At 37.6% G+C, this 15,814-nt stretch overlaps 1 protein-coding gene across 3 annotated transcripts in view; it reads left to right on the top strand.

The window, feature by feature from the left end:
• The first annotated feature begins 286 nt into the window (after positions 1 to 286).
• The window catches only part of LOC109034172 (high affinity cationic amino acid transporter 1), a 28,690-nt gene continuing 13,162 nt past the window's right edge, over positions 287 to 15,814 (top strand). Inside the window, exons 1-13 of one of the 3 annotated variants that reach the window (XM_019047174.2) lie at positions 287 to 736; positions 6,371 to 6,499; positions 7,066 to 7,224; positions 7,491 to 7,595; positions 7,954 to 8,103; positions 8,658 to 8,782; positions 9,221 to 9,321; positions 9,563 to 9,702; positions 10,828 to 10,930; positions 11,430 to 11,623; positions 12,497 to 12,654; positions 12,926 to 13,034; positions 13,378 to 13,708. In XM_019047174.2, coding sequence (XP_018902719.2) covers positions 508 to 736; positions 6,371 to 6,499; positions 7,066 to 7,224; positions 7,491 to 7,595; positions 7,954 to 8,103; positions 8,658 to 8,782; positions 9,221 to 9,321; positions 9,563 to 9,702; positions 10,828 to 10,930; positions 11,430 to 11,623; positions 12,497 to 12,654; positions 12,926 to 13,034; positions 13,378 to 13,514 — 1,839 coding nt within the window. In that variant the 5' untranslated portion in view covers positions 287 to 507 and the 3' untranslated portion in view covers positions 13,515 to 13,708. Of the gene's footprint in view, positions 737 to 6,370; positions 6,500 to 7,065; positions 7,225 to 7,490; positions 7,596 to 7,953; positions 8,104 to 8,657; positions 8,783 to 9,220; positions 9,322 to 9,562; positions 9,703 to 10,827; positions 10,931 to 11,429; positions 11,624 to 12,496; positions 12,655 to 12,925; positions 13,035 to 13,377; positions 13,709 to 15,814 lie in introns of those variants that run through there. The other 2 variants (XM_019047175.2, XM_072298881.1) reach the window with 2 other exon arrangements.

The following is a 15,814-nucleotide window of genomic DNA, read 5'->3' as shown; positions in this document are numbered from 1 at the left end:
AAGGGGGGCCGCCCCCCAAAATTTTGGGGGAACCAAAAAGTTGCTACTTTAGACCGAGGAACATTCCCAAAGTTTCAAACTTCTATCTCAATTTGGAAAAAAGTTACAGGGGTGGTCAGTGACTTTTGGATAACCCTGTATATACATCAGCAATAATTTCATTTCTGAAACTGAATGAGCGTAATCATTCCCTTTGAACTGAAAAAAAAAAAAAAAAAAAAAAAAAAAAAAAAAAAAAAGATTCTGGCTCAGGCTTATCTTATCGATGAACATTGATTATGAGCTTCGAATCAAACGAAACACGGGCCCACTTTTACTATTAGTTCGGTCAACCCTTCTAAAATTTTACGCGCCGAAGAATTTGGATACTGAAACGATGACTCCACTCTTAATACAGTATAATTCGAGCTTTTAGAAAGCCTTCTTTTCAGGAATAGTTTCTTTTTTTTACAGTGGCCATCTCTAGAGACCTTTTGTGTTTTTCTTTCATTTTGTGTATGTGTTAACATGGTCTCATTTTGGGACTCGATATCGCAGCGAAAGACTTTTACGTCGATAGCGAAAGAGGAGTCTAAACTCAAAAGAGTTTTGACCACTTATGACTTGACAGCTTTGAGTATTGGCAGTACACTTGGAATCGGTATTTACTTTCTTCCGGGAGCTGTGGCCAAAAATGTTGCCGGACCCAGCGTTGTTCTTTCTTTTGTTCTTGCTGCCTTTGCGTGCGTCCTTTCCGGTAAGTAATGTACCTTTACTCTGTCAAAAAAAAAATTCCTCAATCGAAAGCATCTATCTATAACTTTTGAAAATAATAATAATGAAAAAAATTAGGTTTAATATCACATCATATTTTTGCATAATCATTTTAAGCGCTCAGCCGATAGGCAGCGCTTTTTGATTTCGACTTGCCTCTGAGTACTAGTATACTAGTGCTAATGCGTTTAAATGGCGCACCAGCTCATCGATGTGTAGGCTTTTTGGGGGGGGGGTCCATTTTTAAAATAAATAAAGCTGTGAAAATTGTATTTTATGCTTTTAACGTAATGCGCAGGTAGTTTCGCTCGTTTGACTATAGGAAAATTTCTTAGTGGTAGAGTAATTCTTATCGAAATTGATCGTTGAACTCAAAAAACTACAAAAACCCTCAAAAACATTTTTCGGGCAAAAAATCCGGTCGAGGAAATTGACGTGTCACTTCCTTTTAATCAAGTATAAGATAGGCAAAAACCTTTGATGAATTCCCAAGGTCCACTAAGACTAATAATCATCAAAAAATTCCAAAAAAAAATAAATCCCTTGCCAAAAATAAATAAAAAACCGATTTTGAGATAAATCCCTCGAATGTACTTGAAATCACAAAATCGGTCGAGGATGTCAACTGAAATTTTTCCCCTTTTAATTATGAGCTCCGCAACAAGCGTGACTCGCTTGTACCTTTTCATACACGAGCCGCACGAATTCATCTCTTCTTCTCTCCTCTCCTTCCGTCCATGGACAGAGGTCCAAAATTTTTCGGATTTACTGACGCGACCGGCTGCGGCTCGATGCTCTCAGTGAATCGGTGCCTTCTTATCATCCCTGATGTCGGCTTCAAGTCGGTTGCAATTTCACCAGTCGCCCCAATTTTTCCATAACCACGTGTTAGACTTTTTCGAAACATGATTCATCTGAAACATGGATTTTTTTTTAAGGGAGCTTACCATTTGCTTTGGACGGTAGGTAGATTGTAAGTAATAATTGTTCTTATACTCTATCAGTTAAGTATAAAATACATCTGTACCATTGGATGACATTTCGACAGACACGTTAGGTCCGGACAAGTGAGGGGATTTCTGAATCGCAAAATTATTAGTGGAATTGTTATAGTGGAGGAGTTGAGTCCCTTCACGGAATGAGCCCCACTTAAGTCGACAGGTTGTACGTGTTTCTCTCTGACTTATGTGTAATCTTAGTATAATCCACCCATGTTTACGCACCGAGCCGCAGCCGGTCGCGTCAGTAAATCCGAAAAATTTTGGACCTCTGTCCATGGACGGAAGGAGAGGAGAGAAGAAGAGATGAATTCGTGCGGCTCGTGTATGAAAAGGTACAAGCGAGTCACGCTTGTTGCGGAGCTCATAATTAAAAGGGGAAAAATTTCAGTTGACATCCTCGACCGATTTTGTGATTTCAAGTACATTCGAGGGATTTATCTCAAAATCGGTTTTTTATTTATTTTTGGCAAGGGATTTATTTTTTTTTTTTGGAATTTTTTGATGATTATTAGTCTTAGTGGACCTTGGGAATTCATCAAAGGTTTTTGCCTATCTTATACTTGATTAAAAGGAAGTGACACGTCAATTTCCTCGACCGGATTTTTTGCCCGAAAAATGTTTTTGAGGGTTTTTGTAGTTTATATCAGGTCGTTTTTGGGTGAATAAGTACCTAAAGGTCTGGCTGTACGAAGAACTAGCAAAACCGAAGCGTCGAAAAAACACAAGCAGTGTTGTTGATTTCTCCATAAGCCACCATGTTAGAAATGCCGGTTTGGTTCACACTTTGTATAAGTCAGAAATTAAATCCCTAAATGAATAAAATCCAGGAGTAACATACATGAATGGATTTATTATGGCTTTGACCATCTATTTATAGCAAAATTTACACAAATTAATATCGATTGACTTAAAAAATGTCGAAAAAACACAAGCAGTCGTTGCTTTTCCCGTAAGCCGCCGTGATAAGAAATGCTTGTCGGTTCACACTTGGTTTAAGTCTCAATTTACTTCCTTTTTGGAATATTATTCAAGAGTATGATACATTAATGGATTCACTATGGCTTTAACTACCCGTTTGCAGCAAAATTTGCAAAAATTAATGATGATTAAATTAAAAATGTCGAAAAAACACAAGTAGTTCTTGATTTCTCCATAAGCCACAATGATGATAAGTGCCGTCGGGTTCACACTTGGTTCACTCTTTTCGGAGCACAAGCGGCTCGGAAAGGCCCGTTAATGGATTGACTTCATCGGCGCTCCAATACATTGCGACTCTATTGCACTCTATGGTTCAGAGCGAATCGGAGAACCGGAACGAAAGTATAGCGCTACTCGTGGAGAAAAGTGAAAGTGAAAACTAGGGTTTCGGCGTTAGCCGCGAGAGAGCGCACCAATGCTGATTCTGAAACGAATCTGCAGGTGTTCATTGGTTGAGAAGTAACCGCATCATGAAGAATGTGGCCACCACAGAGTCCTTATTTTTACTGAACTTCAGACAGTGGGAAACGCACACAGAACTGTTGTCAAATTAAATGATGTTTTTAATTAATAATAATGGAAATATCGTGATCTTTTTATCCAAAGGAGTGACGCCAAATCACGGATCGGTTGGGGACAATTGAATCTATGAATCGCTGCATTGCAGCTAGTGTCCTTTGTCCACCCAATGAAAAAAAATTATGTTGGTACCTGCACTTGGTATAAAGATTGACAACTGACTTGACCTATTTAATTTATTATCTTATGTGTTCTTAATGCAGTAAATAAGTCTGGAGATCTAAGTATTGGCATGAGTTCATTAGAAAAAAAGGCTCATCTGAATGTGAGAGGCCAAAGCGGTACTTACGGTCACCATACCTGGGTTCGTAGGCTCACCCTCGTACCTACTGAGACGGCAATCTCCATCTCTTGATCGGAGGATATGCCGCACCTAGTTGGTAAGAGTGGAGAGGCATTTATGATTACATTGATACCATGGGGTCTAATTGTATTTAGCCTTGATTAACACGATCACACTTATTCCAATGGAACTAGGCAGGAACACGTACCTACGTATCTTAATACTGAAGTCCTCTAAACAGATGGGCGATACATTCTGTTACTCTTTTAAATAGAGGAGGAATGGACGCACCCATTTCACACAGCAATTTATGCAAGAAAATGAAGCCTTCATTGTATTTTTATCATCAACTTATGAAATTATGAGAATAAAACGGGTACATACCTTTCATTAAAGACCTTGTTATACATTGTTGGGCAAAATGAAGTTTCTAACAACTCCTGACGCAAAATCAAAGAGACTCAGAAGAAACCAATTTGAGCAAATGCTCACAGTCAAAGACCTTTGATTATGTGACATTAAGTTGACCTATGATTGAACTGTTCCGAAAAGGGATGGAATTGTGCCTCACATACTCAGGTTCGCAAGCCACGCGTAACAAGAACGGTAGAAGAGATAGGAGGATTCCAAGATAAATCATGAAGGAAACATGTTCTTAATGTAAATAACATACACTTCAGAGAAACATAATCACTCCAGAGCACATAGGTTGATGGCAAGATATAGAGCGAATAAATTTTGGTCGAAGTTCAGTGACAGTCGCATGTGAAGGCCGAGGCTCATATTCCAGTAATTTTTAGACTTTAGTAGTGAGAATACATTCTGTGATGTAAATGCTGCTTCCTTTGGAGAGTTTGGCACAATTTCGGTGTAATTTCGTTAACGTAATTTACCTGAATTACATCTATCGCTTAGGTCAGGTACTGACATAAACATGACGACATAACCTCACTTAAACTTACAGTTGCGTTCGTCAGTAAATCACATGAAAATTTTTAAGAAACCAATGAAGTAATGTATCGGGATAAAAGTGGACGTAATAATATAAGTGTGTAATATTAGTTAGGGTCTATCTAAAATGAATCGAACTTTTAAATTAAATCTGTACATTATTCACAAATAAATACAGGAGCTGGAGGTTGGTATAATCGACGACGAGAATTTCGTTCCGGAAACTCGGACGGACCTGAACAGAATCAACCAATAGCATTGATTGAACCACTACCGGTTTTTTTCTAAATTCAAAAGATTACAGCTAAAATTGTGAAAGATATTAGCCGATGCTGAATTATCCGTGCGATGAAGCCCTATTAAATGTGGTAGAAATGAAATCCTCATATCCTCAACCTTGATCCTTTGTAGGTTTCACTGGAATCGGCCAACGTGTAAGCGAGAAATCTGCTGTGAAAGGTGGTCTTGACGGGGAGGTCGGCAGTCAGTTTAGTCGTTTTTACGTAATTTCTCTTCTAAAACATTTGGAATGTTAAAATAAAGTCAAAAGCGGCACACACGGTAACATGGCGATTCTTTAGGTACCCACTTTTATGGGTCTAAGGTTTACCGTTATCGCGGAGTTTGAGTGACTTTCTCAGGACCCTGGATTCTTGAAATTCAAATTTCCCGGCAAAGTAAAAAGTAAAATTTTCCTTGTTTTGGGTCATTAAGTGCTTATAACTTTTTGAAAACTCAATGGATCTTAATGAAACTCTTCCACTTTGTAGTCCTAATTGAGATGCGTCCGTAGACACCAAGATCGTAGGAATCCGTGCCGTCGTTTGGGCTGCAGTCGAATGGCAATCGAATCAATTTTCAGATTAAGGGAGTTGCCTGTGACTAAGAGTGTCGGCCACCCGTTTGTTATCGGGACTTTAGTAGGACGTCATTTTCCTCGACCGGGGGTGGCTACCGCCACTCTAGATGAAGCCTAAAAAAAACGCGCATGATGAGCTCAACGGTGAGCTCATTTTCGGGAAACAAAAATACGCGTTTACGGTTTCCTTGGTAACCTTTGTTTGCTATCAGCTGATGTTTTATTTCCATTTCTCAGCCAAGTCGACGGAGTTTATACTTCCTTTCTTCACTAAATACATTTACTAACACCTGAGCGCTTTTCTAATACGACAGTATTAGAACTTTCCCGCTTGTTTTTTTCTTCAATAAATGAGGTGCACTTGTCATCAAATCTGTAAAACCAACCTAGCTACGGGACCAGAAATTTAATATACCACCCTAGATGATATTTTGCAAAGCTTCTAATATGCTGCATACTACCGTAACCACAATGCTAATTTTCTCTCATTTTCATCTCTCTCAAAATTTTGCATCCGTCTCATTTACAAGAGCAATTTACTCGCTTGATTTATAAAACTTTCGGTCCATCATTTTACTGCAGAGCCACTAATTCAAAGTGAAAAATAATTATCAGTGAAAAAAACTGCATTGGATCAAAGGCGTCTCAAAAGAAGAGATTTAAATGTACAAGATGAAACTTCAAGGGAGTTGAATCCAAGGTAGTTCCGAGGCGTGTCTGCAAACTCCGTATTCCAGGACCTAGGTTCATCCATTTTACTATTTCAAAAAATTATGAGTGAGCAAAACGTATGTGTTTATTTTCCTAATTCCATTTGGGATTAAAAACTCTGATGGTATAGCTCTAAACTCTGAATGTCTGTGTAATAGTGGGGAGAGGGACACCTTTGCTGCTTTCAGGTTAGTTCTACTCAACCTGGATGATACGGTATGAATATATTAAGTAATGTTGTTAATTTCTTCCCAGGAATTTGTTACGCTGAGCTCAGTTCGAGAGTGCCAAAGGCAGGGTCTGCCTATATCTATGCCTATGTAACGGTTGGAGAACTAATGGCTTTTATCATTGGATGGGTGGTCATCATGGAATACGTAATAGGTAAGGCGCGCATGTTCTCAAGGCACAGCTTTGTAAAAATAATATGCAAATCTTATGAAATGCGTACCTGCCAGCACAAAAGGGGAAACATACTTTCAACAATGTGACTTATCTACTATTATACTTAATGACCTCAATCCTTTTTTTTTCAAAAAAAGAGAAGAAAATTAGTACACGAATAATCTATGTACTCTTTCACCCAAAAAAATGGAAATTACATAAATTAAAAGCTTATCTTCAACCTGAATGAATCTTCAAGTTTCAATGATGTTTTCATGTTGCCCATGTTGACATTTGTTTTACAAGAAAATATGTTTCTAGAAACCTTTAATCCGATCCAGCCCAACTGAAAGACTGTAGTTTAGGTGAGTCTCAAAGTCTTATAGTTTATTTTACGAAGATACACGAACATTTTTCTGAAGTCAAATTGGTTAACTACACAAATTCTTCCAGTTGTAAAGACTTTTTTTTAAAAAAAAATGTAGATGCTTGAATTTGCCTGTATTATTTGACATTTGTCGTATCAAGAGTCTCTAGACCTTTAATGAGATTTTTTACTGTTTCAGGTGCCTCCAGTGTTGCTCGAGGCCTAAGTGTTTATGTAGACTCCCTGTTTAATGGGACGATGGAAGCAACTTTTCGTGAGGTCTACCAGATCGAAAATGTACCGTTTCTTTCTCCTTATTTCGACTTTTTTACATGTGCTGTCTGCATCATTTTAGGAAGTGAGTATAAATGATGGTAAAAGTTTTTCACTTCTGCATATATTTGAGAAATATTTATAACTGGGTGGATTACGCCCCCTGACCGCTCCGCAGTTCAACTTTCCGAAGGGATTTGCGCGAGGCGTTATGCATTATGCGTTACGCGTCACTCTTATGACTTCATATTTTTTTTAAAAAAAATATCAAAAGTGGAATTTTATTTTATTTCATATTGAGACTTCAGTTTTCTCATTTTTTTTTAATCCAACAATTTAATCCGTTTTTAGTTGCTCTGAGTGTGGGTCTCAAAGAGTCAGCGCGAATGAACAATGTGTTAGTGGTCATTAATGTCACCGTTATGCTGATTGTCATAGGAGTTGGAAGTCTGGAAGGTAAGCGATGATGTCCGGTTTTTATGCGTTTTTCCTTCTAAAAAAATTACATTAAGAATTATTAAAAATTAAGATTAAAGAAATGTATTAATTTAGATTAGAATCATTATAATCTCTGCCAGAGCTTCTTCAAAATTGCCTCACATCTATCTGACAAAACACTAATTCTTTACTTTCAAAAAGCTAATTGTTTATGTTCAAATTGTAATTAGGAGAGTTAAATTATCCATAGGAAAAAAACAAAAAAAAATCAGCCCCGTTTCATCCTTAAATTGCATTTTTTTAAAAAATGTTTTTATTTTTTTTATATTTTTTTTAAAATCATCAATGAACTTGTATATTATTTAAATTTATTCAGCCAACTTCCATAACTGGGCACTGACTCCCAAAGAGGTGCCCTCCGGTTTTGGGGTAGGAGGTTTCTTTCCGTATGGTGTCACAGGGGCAATAGCTGGAGCAGCGACATGTTTTTACGGATTTGTCGGTTTTGATTCCATCACAACCACAGGTAATGTATTTTTAACTCAGCCTAACGGTTAAAAGTAGATGAGAAAAAACTTTGACTATTGAACCTTCTTACAGCGCAAATTGTACACAATGTATGTTCTGCGCATGTATTTTGATGGCCCAAAAACAAAAATTCCGCCCTTTCGCAAACTGACGATTTTGCAGAACCAAGAAAAAAAACTTCGCCATTTTTGTAATTTTGAGGATAGAATTGCAAATTTTAGCATGCATTACAGCGTCATTACATTGTAAGAAAAATTAATAACATTATCTCGCGTATTTTATAGGTAGTCAAGAATACGACAAAGTTGCAAACTCATTTTCGCCAAAATTGTCTGTTAGGCGGTGCTGTTCCTTAGCCGTCGATTAACATCCTTTTCTTGTTCAGTAACTGAATCAATGTTTAAAACTTTTTAAGATTGGATTGAATTTAATAATTGGTCTCACATTTCCGATTGATTTCTTTTCTTCTTTTGCATGCATTTTTCGGCGAAGTATCTCGAAACCGTCATTACTTACCTAAAGATGATTATTTTTTTTAATTTTCTATCGTAGGTGAGGAGGTAGAAAACCCACAGAGAGCGTTACCTTTATCAATCATTCTTTCCCTGACAATAATTTGTGTCTTATATTGTGGAGTGGCAATTGTTTTGACATTAATGTGGCCCTACTATTTACAGGTATACTATCGTCATATTATTGTATGTAATTAAAGGGAAGTTCCATCCATAAATTTTTATTTGGTGTAAGATTGTGTTTTTCCAACGGCTTTTTTAAGCTATGCTATTTTAGGGAAAACATAATGGTGGTGAATGTACTAAAATTGATACATTATTCAAACTTCATCAACATGATTTTAAGGCTTGTTAGTCGACGAATGCCGACATTTTTCATCATACAAAAATTGCAAAACACAGAGGGTAGCTGTCTCTTCAATTCTGACAAAACTGGTTAATATTATGAAATATTATATTATTGGTGACAAAATATTTTTCGGACATTTACCTCACTTTGGACGCTACCTATGTTTCCTGTTAGATTATAAAGTTAGTTACTTTTCATTTTCCGATACATTGGTAAACATTTTTGTTTTCTTTTTTTTTAAATTTTTATTTTAGGACGTTAATGCACCCTTACCATACGTCTTCGGTCAAATCGGCTGGCCTTGGGTGCAGTGGGTATTCACAATAATTGGAGGCATAGTTGGGACCTTTGCGAGGTAAAACTATTTAATCAATTTTTATTTATACAGTTTTTAAATGCTTCTTGACACATGCGAGGGATTTGCTCTCCTTGAATTCTAAGAGGATCTTCAGCTATTGATCTTTAAATCTAGGAGGATATTTTTTAAAGCTCTTGATTGGATTTCATCCGTATGCTTTATGTGTATGTGTATGTGTTATTTTACTTAAATTTTGAACCAACTGAAATTGTTTGACTGCTCTCTTTCCTAATCTTAGTTTAATAGGCTCACTTCTCCCAATCCCTCGCGTAGTGTATTCAATGGCTGATGACGGCTTACTGTTTAAGTTCTTGGCTACTGTACATCCAAAATTTGGAACTCCTTTTACTGCAACTCTAGTTACGTCAGTCATCGCTGGTAAGTGCTATACAATATTTTCATCAGTGCTTTGAATTGTATTAGGTAGTCACACTTCATTTTTTGAAAAATGAACAACCATAAAGCAAGATTCCATCAGAAGTTATGAATTCACTTCTATTCCCTGTCATCAACAATGTTAAGCACTATATCCAACGACTGGATGTCTCAGGCGAGGATCCAGTGGCGTGGAGTGCTTTGAAATACATCGATTGATCTGTTATTTAAACCTATGGAAAAGGATCGATATATTTTTGTATTATATTTTTGGCGAAAAAATTGCAAGGACCATCAACATTCGAGCGATTATAGTCGATCATGTCGCAATGTTATCTTCGTTAAATCGGGTTCGATAAAATCGAAATGTTACCTCAATTAATCACAATTTTTTGTTCGATGATATTGCAATAAATTACCGTTGAAAAAATCGAGATATTATTGAAAAATTTAGACGATAAAATCACAATTTTTTATCCAATAAGATTGCAATAAACAGACGTCGATAAAATCGCTGTGCATTCTGTGATCAAATCGCAACTTTTCGCCAAACCACTACTTAGGACCTTAGCCGACCTCTCCATTGCCTAGCATGTAGCGACGCATGTCAATTCTAGAAATGCAGATATACTCGGATATGCAAGCTTAATCTTGCGCATTGCGTTTAACTCAAGTGTTTGGCGCAATGCGTGAAGTATTCCTGCACTCTTGTAGGCGCTAATATGCGTGTCGCACCGACCAGCGACCGCACTGTGTTTGGCGCAATGCGTCAAGTATTTCTGCTGTTTCGTAGGCGCTGATCTGCGTTTCGCACCGATCGCCGCGCGCCGGCCGCATTATGTTTGATGATACAGCATTAGATCGAAAGAAGAACCAGAGGAGAGATAATGAGTTTGAAGAATAATGGCTGGGTAAAATTTCATGCAAGTTCATGCAGAGTGCACTCAAAAATACTTAAATAAAGATCTATCGTAAATTAAGTGAAAACTAGAAGCAGAAGCTAATGCGAGTAAATCTTCACTCGTGAAAAAGAGACTTACATCGAAGGAAAATTTTGACGGAAATAGACAGTTATTTTGCCAGTAACGAGATTTTGCGGCGCATAATTCGATTTTATGTCATTTTTAGGAGTATTGGGAGGTATTTTCAATCTGAAGCAATTAGTTGACTTGATGTCCATCGGTACTTTGCTTGCATTTACTTTAGTTGCTGTCTGCGTTCTAATTCTGAGGTGAGCAGGCGTTCGTTGAAGTTTTGTATTCGATGATAATTGCATAAACTATTGGAATATTTATTTTTCTAAAACAAAACAAAAAAAACCAGTATTTGGACCAAAATGTTAGGTACACGGATGTGCAACAGTGGTATTGTATAGACGGTCCAAAGGCCTGTCATTACTTTCATCCGTACATTCGTGCGATATATTCCAAGAATCGTGCTTTTACAGTTGAGAGCCCAGAAATTCTCGTTTAAAGCTAAAAAATCTAGTAAAGGTCTTCTCTCACGGACCAACCTTTTCTCCGAAAAGTCTGTTTTTTATGCATGCTTTTGGGTTGATCCGACACAGTTAAACTCGTTTATCATCAAAGACTTGAAATTTTCATCGACAAAAAGTGGTCCAGCTGTGAATTTTTTCGACCTTACCCCTTCAAAGAGTGGAAAAAAAATTACTTACACCGAATAAGTTTGTCTCGTTGAATATTCAGGTCTCGTGTTTATTTCCGTTCCAGATATCGGGATGAACCGGATGAAAATTGCATGTTGATTAATTCGGAAATCGGAGAATCGTCACGACTGACGCAAGTTTGGCTCGGCGAAAAGACCACCGTCAAGAAGATTTTCAAACAGCTCTGGAATTGGAACAAACTTCCGATTCCCACCTACTTGTCCAGCGCAATTGTCACTGTTGAAACCGTTCTTTTCGGTTAGTGTATCAATGGGAAACATTTTGTCCGAGTCCGGCTCGGTATTCTAGGCGGCCACCTATTTTTTGAACTCACAATCAGCCCAGTCGCGTGGCGTGAATTGCGATACATCGATTGTCTTGCCATTTAAACCCATGGTAAAAAATCGATTATTAAGGTGTTCGCTGCGAACACCCTGTGTATCGATACTTTTCCGTAGGTTTAAATGGAATAACAATCGATACATCACAAAGCACGCCACGCCAATGAATCAGCCGGACAGCCCTACACCTAGCAGAAAAAAACATTTTAAAATTTTATATTTCACTGGCATTTACTTGAAGACATAGAAAAAGAAGTGGCTAGTTATTGGGATGTAGAGAGCTAGAATAGGGAGTAAGCTATAAAATGAAACCATACGCGCACTGCTTCCAAACATAAGAATTAATCGTTAGATAAAAAATACAAAAAAAAAAACCAATAAAAGAAACGAAATACGAACGAAAGTTAGCAACTGACTGCGTGAGAAAACAACTCTAAAATATCAGCTGAGGGAGAAATTTGGATTTGAGAAGATGGAAACTCCCAAGAAGTGCAGCGCTAACGCAGTTCAAAAGACGACTTTAGATCTGCCGATAGTACAATCTAGGTCCGGAAAACGTTGAAAATCCTGATATTTCCAGTATTACTTTGTTAAATACCAGGTGTTGGAAGGTTGGCCAACATATTCCAGTAATTATAATTATTGAAATGAAATCGGAGGAAATACATACCTAATTGATAGTAAATAACGTTGCTTCTTTTGGAAAATGGAGAAGGGTATCACAACATTTTAATAATGTAATGATGGCGGGGATATTGATTCATTATTATTTTTCTTTTCTTTTTTTCAGTCACATGCTCCATCGGACTCGTGTCATTAGTCAATTATAACGCATCGCTTGGTGCTTCAAATTTTGCAGTTTATACCATAATTACTGTTTCGGTGATGATTTTTCTTCTTTTTTCAATAAGTCTTCAGCCTACATCTTTGATTTCACTTCAGTTTAAGGTAATTACTCTCTATTGATGTCAATATTTTCCCAGTCTTCGAATCACCCCTTTGATTGCCCGAACTAAACTGAGGACTTTTATTAAAATTTGTCCTCTGAACTTGTAACGTTACTTCGACAAAACATGTTTTAAATTTTAGTATGACTTTGAAACAATTATTTAAGTCAAACTCTTCAAAGCTTCTGGTCACCTTATATTAAATTTTCCGCTTGTAATCTCTCTAAAATTAGGTATTCTGTAAAAATAATTTCCTGTCTTATCATTTCCAGGCTCCTTTCGTGCCTCTTTTACCTGCTATCAGTATTATGTTTAATGTATATTTGATGTTGCTCCTCGACTTAGCCACATGGATCAGATTTGTATCTTGGCTATCTGTAGGTGAGTTCATATTTTGATACTTTTATCACCGCGATTTGAGTCAGCAGTGCGGCTTAATTTTGTCTATACAGAGGTGTAAGGATTTCGAGTACTATCTTACAAAAGATGAAAACTTTTGGCTCCCGGCAACCAAGATAATGTGGCAAATTTCATGCAAGTTAATATATAAATTTTAATTGAGTTCTCGAACCGAAGTCCGGGAAAGAACGAAATCTCAAAATACTGTCCCTAACTGAGAAATGAAACGAAGCATTTACAAATCAACGTCAAGAAAATGATACCTAGACGTTTAACATTTTGATATATTATAACAAGATCGTGAATATTCTTCCCTTTTTTGCAGGTTTTGTAATTTACTTCTGCTATGGTATAACTCACAGCTCAGAGAGAAAATCTGCAATCCAGAATCAGCGGGAGTGTAGTGGTGGATATGATACTTTGAGCCCTAATATTTCCATAGTGAGGGATCCTATCCTGTAATTGTGCTCTATTTGTGATTTACCAACAGAAATAAATCGATCAAGTGGATAAAGGGAATGGATAAATCAATGAAAGAAGACAAACATTCACATTTTTTATAGATACTGATTGTCATCGGAGAAGGGGGGGCGCGCATACCTATCTAGATTGTAATTGTTTTTTAATAAATTTGAAAAATATCGTAATCGATCAAACTTGAATTAAGTACCTTTCAGTAATCACACATCGTTACAGTGTTTCGACGGTGGAACTACTAGACCACTTATCTCAGTTTGCGACTTTGCAGACATCTTGTCATACTTTATTTTTTAAACGAAAAGCCACTCAACGTAAATTCCTGAAAACTCCTTTGATTTTCCCTCTCTAAGCGAAGAAAACTCTATGAAAACCTCAAGTAATGATATTGATTTGCTCTCCCTAAAAAAATAAAATAAAATGGGAGCGAAGATTTTTAAACACCAGAAACGAGATACGTGGTCTGGTAGTTTCACCATCGATATGGAGAATCGTGATCAGTCACACATGAATAGATCACTTTAGAAATGTTCAATGTATCTACCATGAAACCACGAATGAATTTAAGTGCCTGGTTTTTAACCCCGTCTGGAGACCATCTATTCCCTTCCTTCAAAAAGAGAGAGAATAGAAGTTTCGACCCGAATGACTCCAAAATAACCCAAACCCCTATCCTAGTGGTCCGAGTTGAGCTGGCGAGCCCTCCGTGTTGCGGGGTGGTATAATAAACTCGGAAGCGACCAGAGTCGGAAGAACTTCGCCCTAACTCAAATTGAAGTGTCCATCATTTTAATTGGGCTTTCATGATCGCGTTATCAACTGTCTCTCGATGGAACATCGTAATTATGCCAGCTGCAAACGCCGCGGCCGTCAAAGTTTTCAAGTGTTTGATGATAATTACGAAAACCCCTCGATGGGCCGCCCGCGAGACGAATGCCAGTCTCAAGAAAAGCCATGCAAATTTCATGTCCTCGCAGCCCTGGCGCCGATACGTTGAAAACGAGCACATTGCCGATAGCCCCGGTTTATATTCATTTAGCCATTCTTTTCTGTCTGCGGGAAAAGGAAAACTGGTCCGCGTTAAGCAGAAAGGAACCAAGCCACATCAGTTACTGCCAAATTTAGCTGGGTAATTTAATTTTATACGAGAGAACGTTTGTGCGGATTCCTTTGACAATTTTAAGGAATTTGCTTCGTACTAAGCAGAGACTTCACTGAAATTTGTACACAAATCCGCACAACCGTTTTCATGTAAAAAATTAAATTGCTCAATTAAATTTGGCAGTAGATGGTGTGGCTTAGTTCCTTTCTGCTTAACGCGGTCCATGTATGAATAAGCTCCTTATTGAAAGCTGGATATGGAGTAATACCGGGAACTCCCGATAAAATATGCTTAAATCTGCACAAGCACAGAGACAGCCCCACAGCTATTTCGGCATTATCAGGCTTTTAAGTCACAAACCAGCATTTTCCTAGCTCGGATCCGTATTTGTAGGCACCGTTCCGAACACATGTGGATTATGTCTCATGTCAATCCTCCATATTCATCTTTTTACCTCGGTTCCTGTTCGTCAACTTTTTGTCTCGGAAAAAAGTGATGCATTTAAAATGCGATTGATTCCATCCTCTGTCCCTGTATATATATCGTAAAAAAATGAGCTTCCACTTCCACGTTATGGGAAGTCGAATTCAACCGTGGGTTTCCTCCTTTCTGTAGTGTTGCCAAGAGATATTTGTGGTCGACTTCAGCTCTGTATAATAAAACGTGAAAAAGATGAACTCACCAATTCTTCATTTTATTGTTTATATCGTCACCTTCCGGCCAAAGTATCACAAGCGCCATGCGACGTTTCAAAATTTCTGCCGTCATTTGATTTTTTTTACAGAGAAATTGTTGGTTGAATCTATTTGAAAATTTCACTGAATTTAATCGGCAGCACAAAGAGCATTCAGCGAAATTTTCGGACAGCTTCGTTGAAAAATTGATCTGTAAAAAAATAAAATGGCGGCGAAAATTTTGAAACGTCGCATGACGCATGTGATACTTTGGAAGGTGAAAGGTATGACGATACATAGTATAATATTCCCGAACGTCAGAAGAAATCTCAAATTGTGGACGCGCAGGAATTTCCAAACAAACTTTTTTCTAATGTGACCACAGACCTCCGGGATGGTAATGTTTAATTCATTTCATTCGAACCAGGAGGTACGCCCCCGACCGCCTGGCGGTCCAACCCCTCGAGGTATTCGCGCCTTAGGCGTTATACCTTACGCGCCACTTATAA

Source organism: Bemisia tabaci, chromosome 3 (genome assembly GCF_918797505.1).
Source record: "Bemisia tabaci chromosome 3, PGI_BMITA_v3".
Lineage (NCBI taxonomy): Eukaryota > Metazoa > Arthropoda > Insecta > Hemiptera > Aleyrodidae > Bemisia > Bemisia tabaci.
This window is presented reverse-complemented; position numbering and strand designations above follow the sequence as displayed.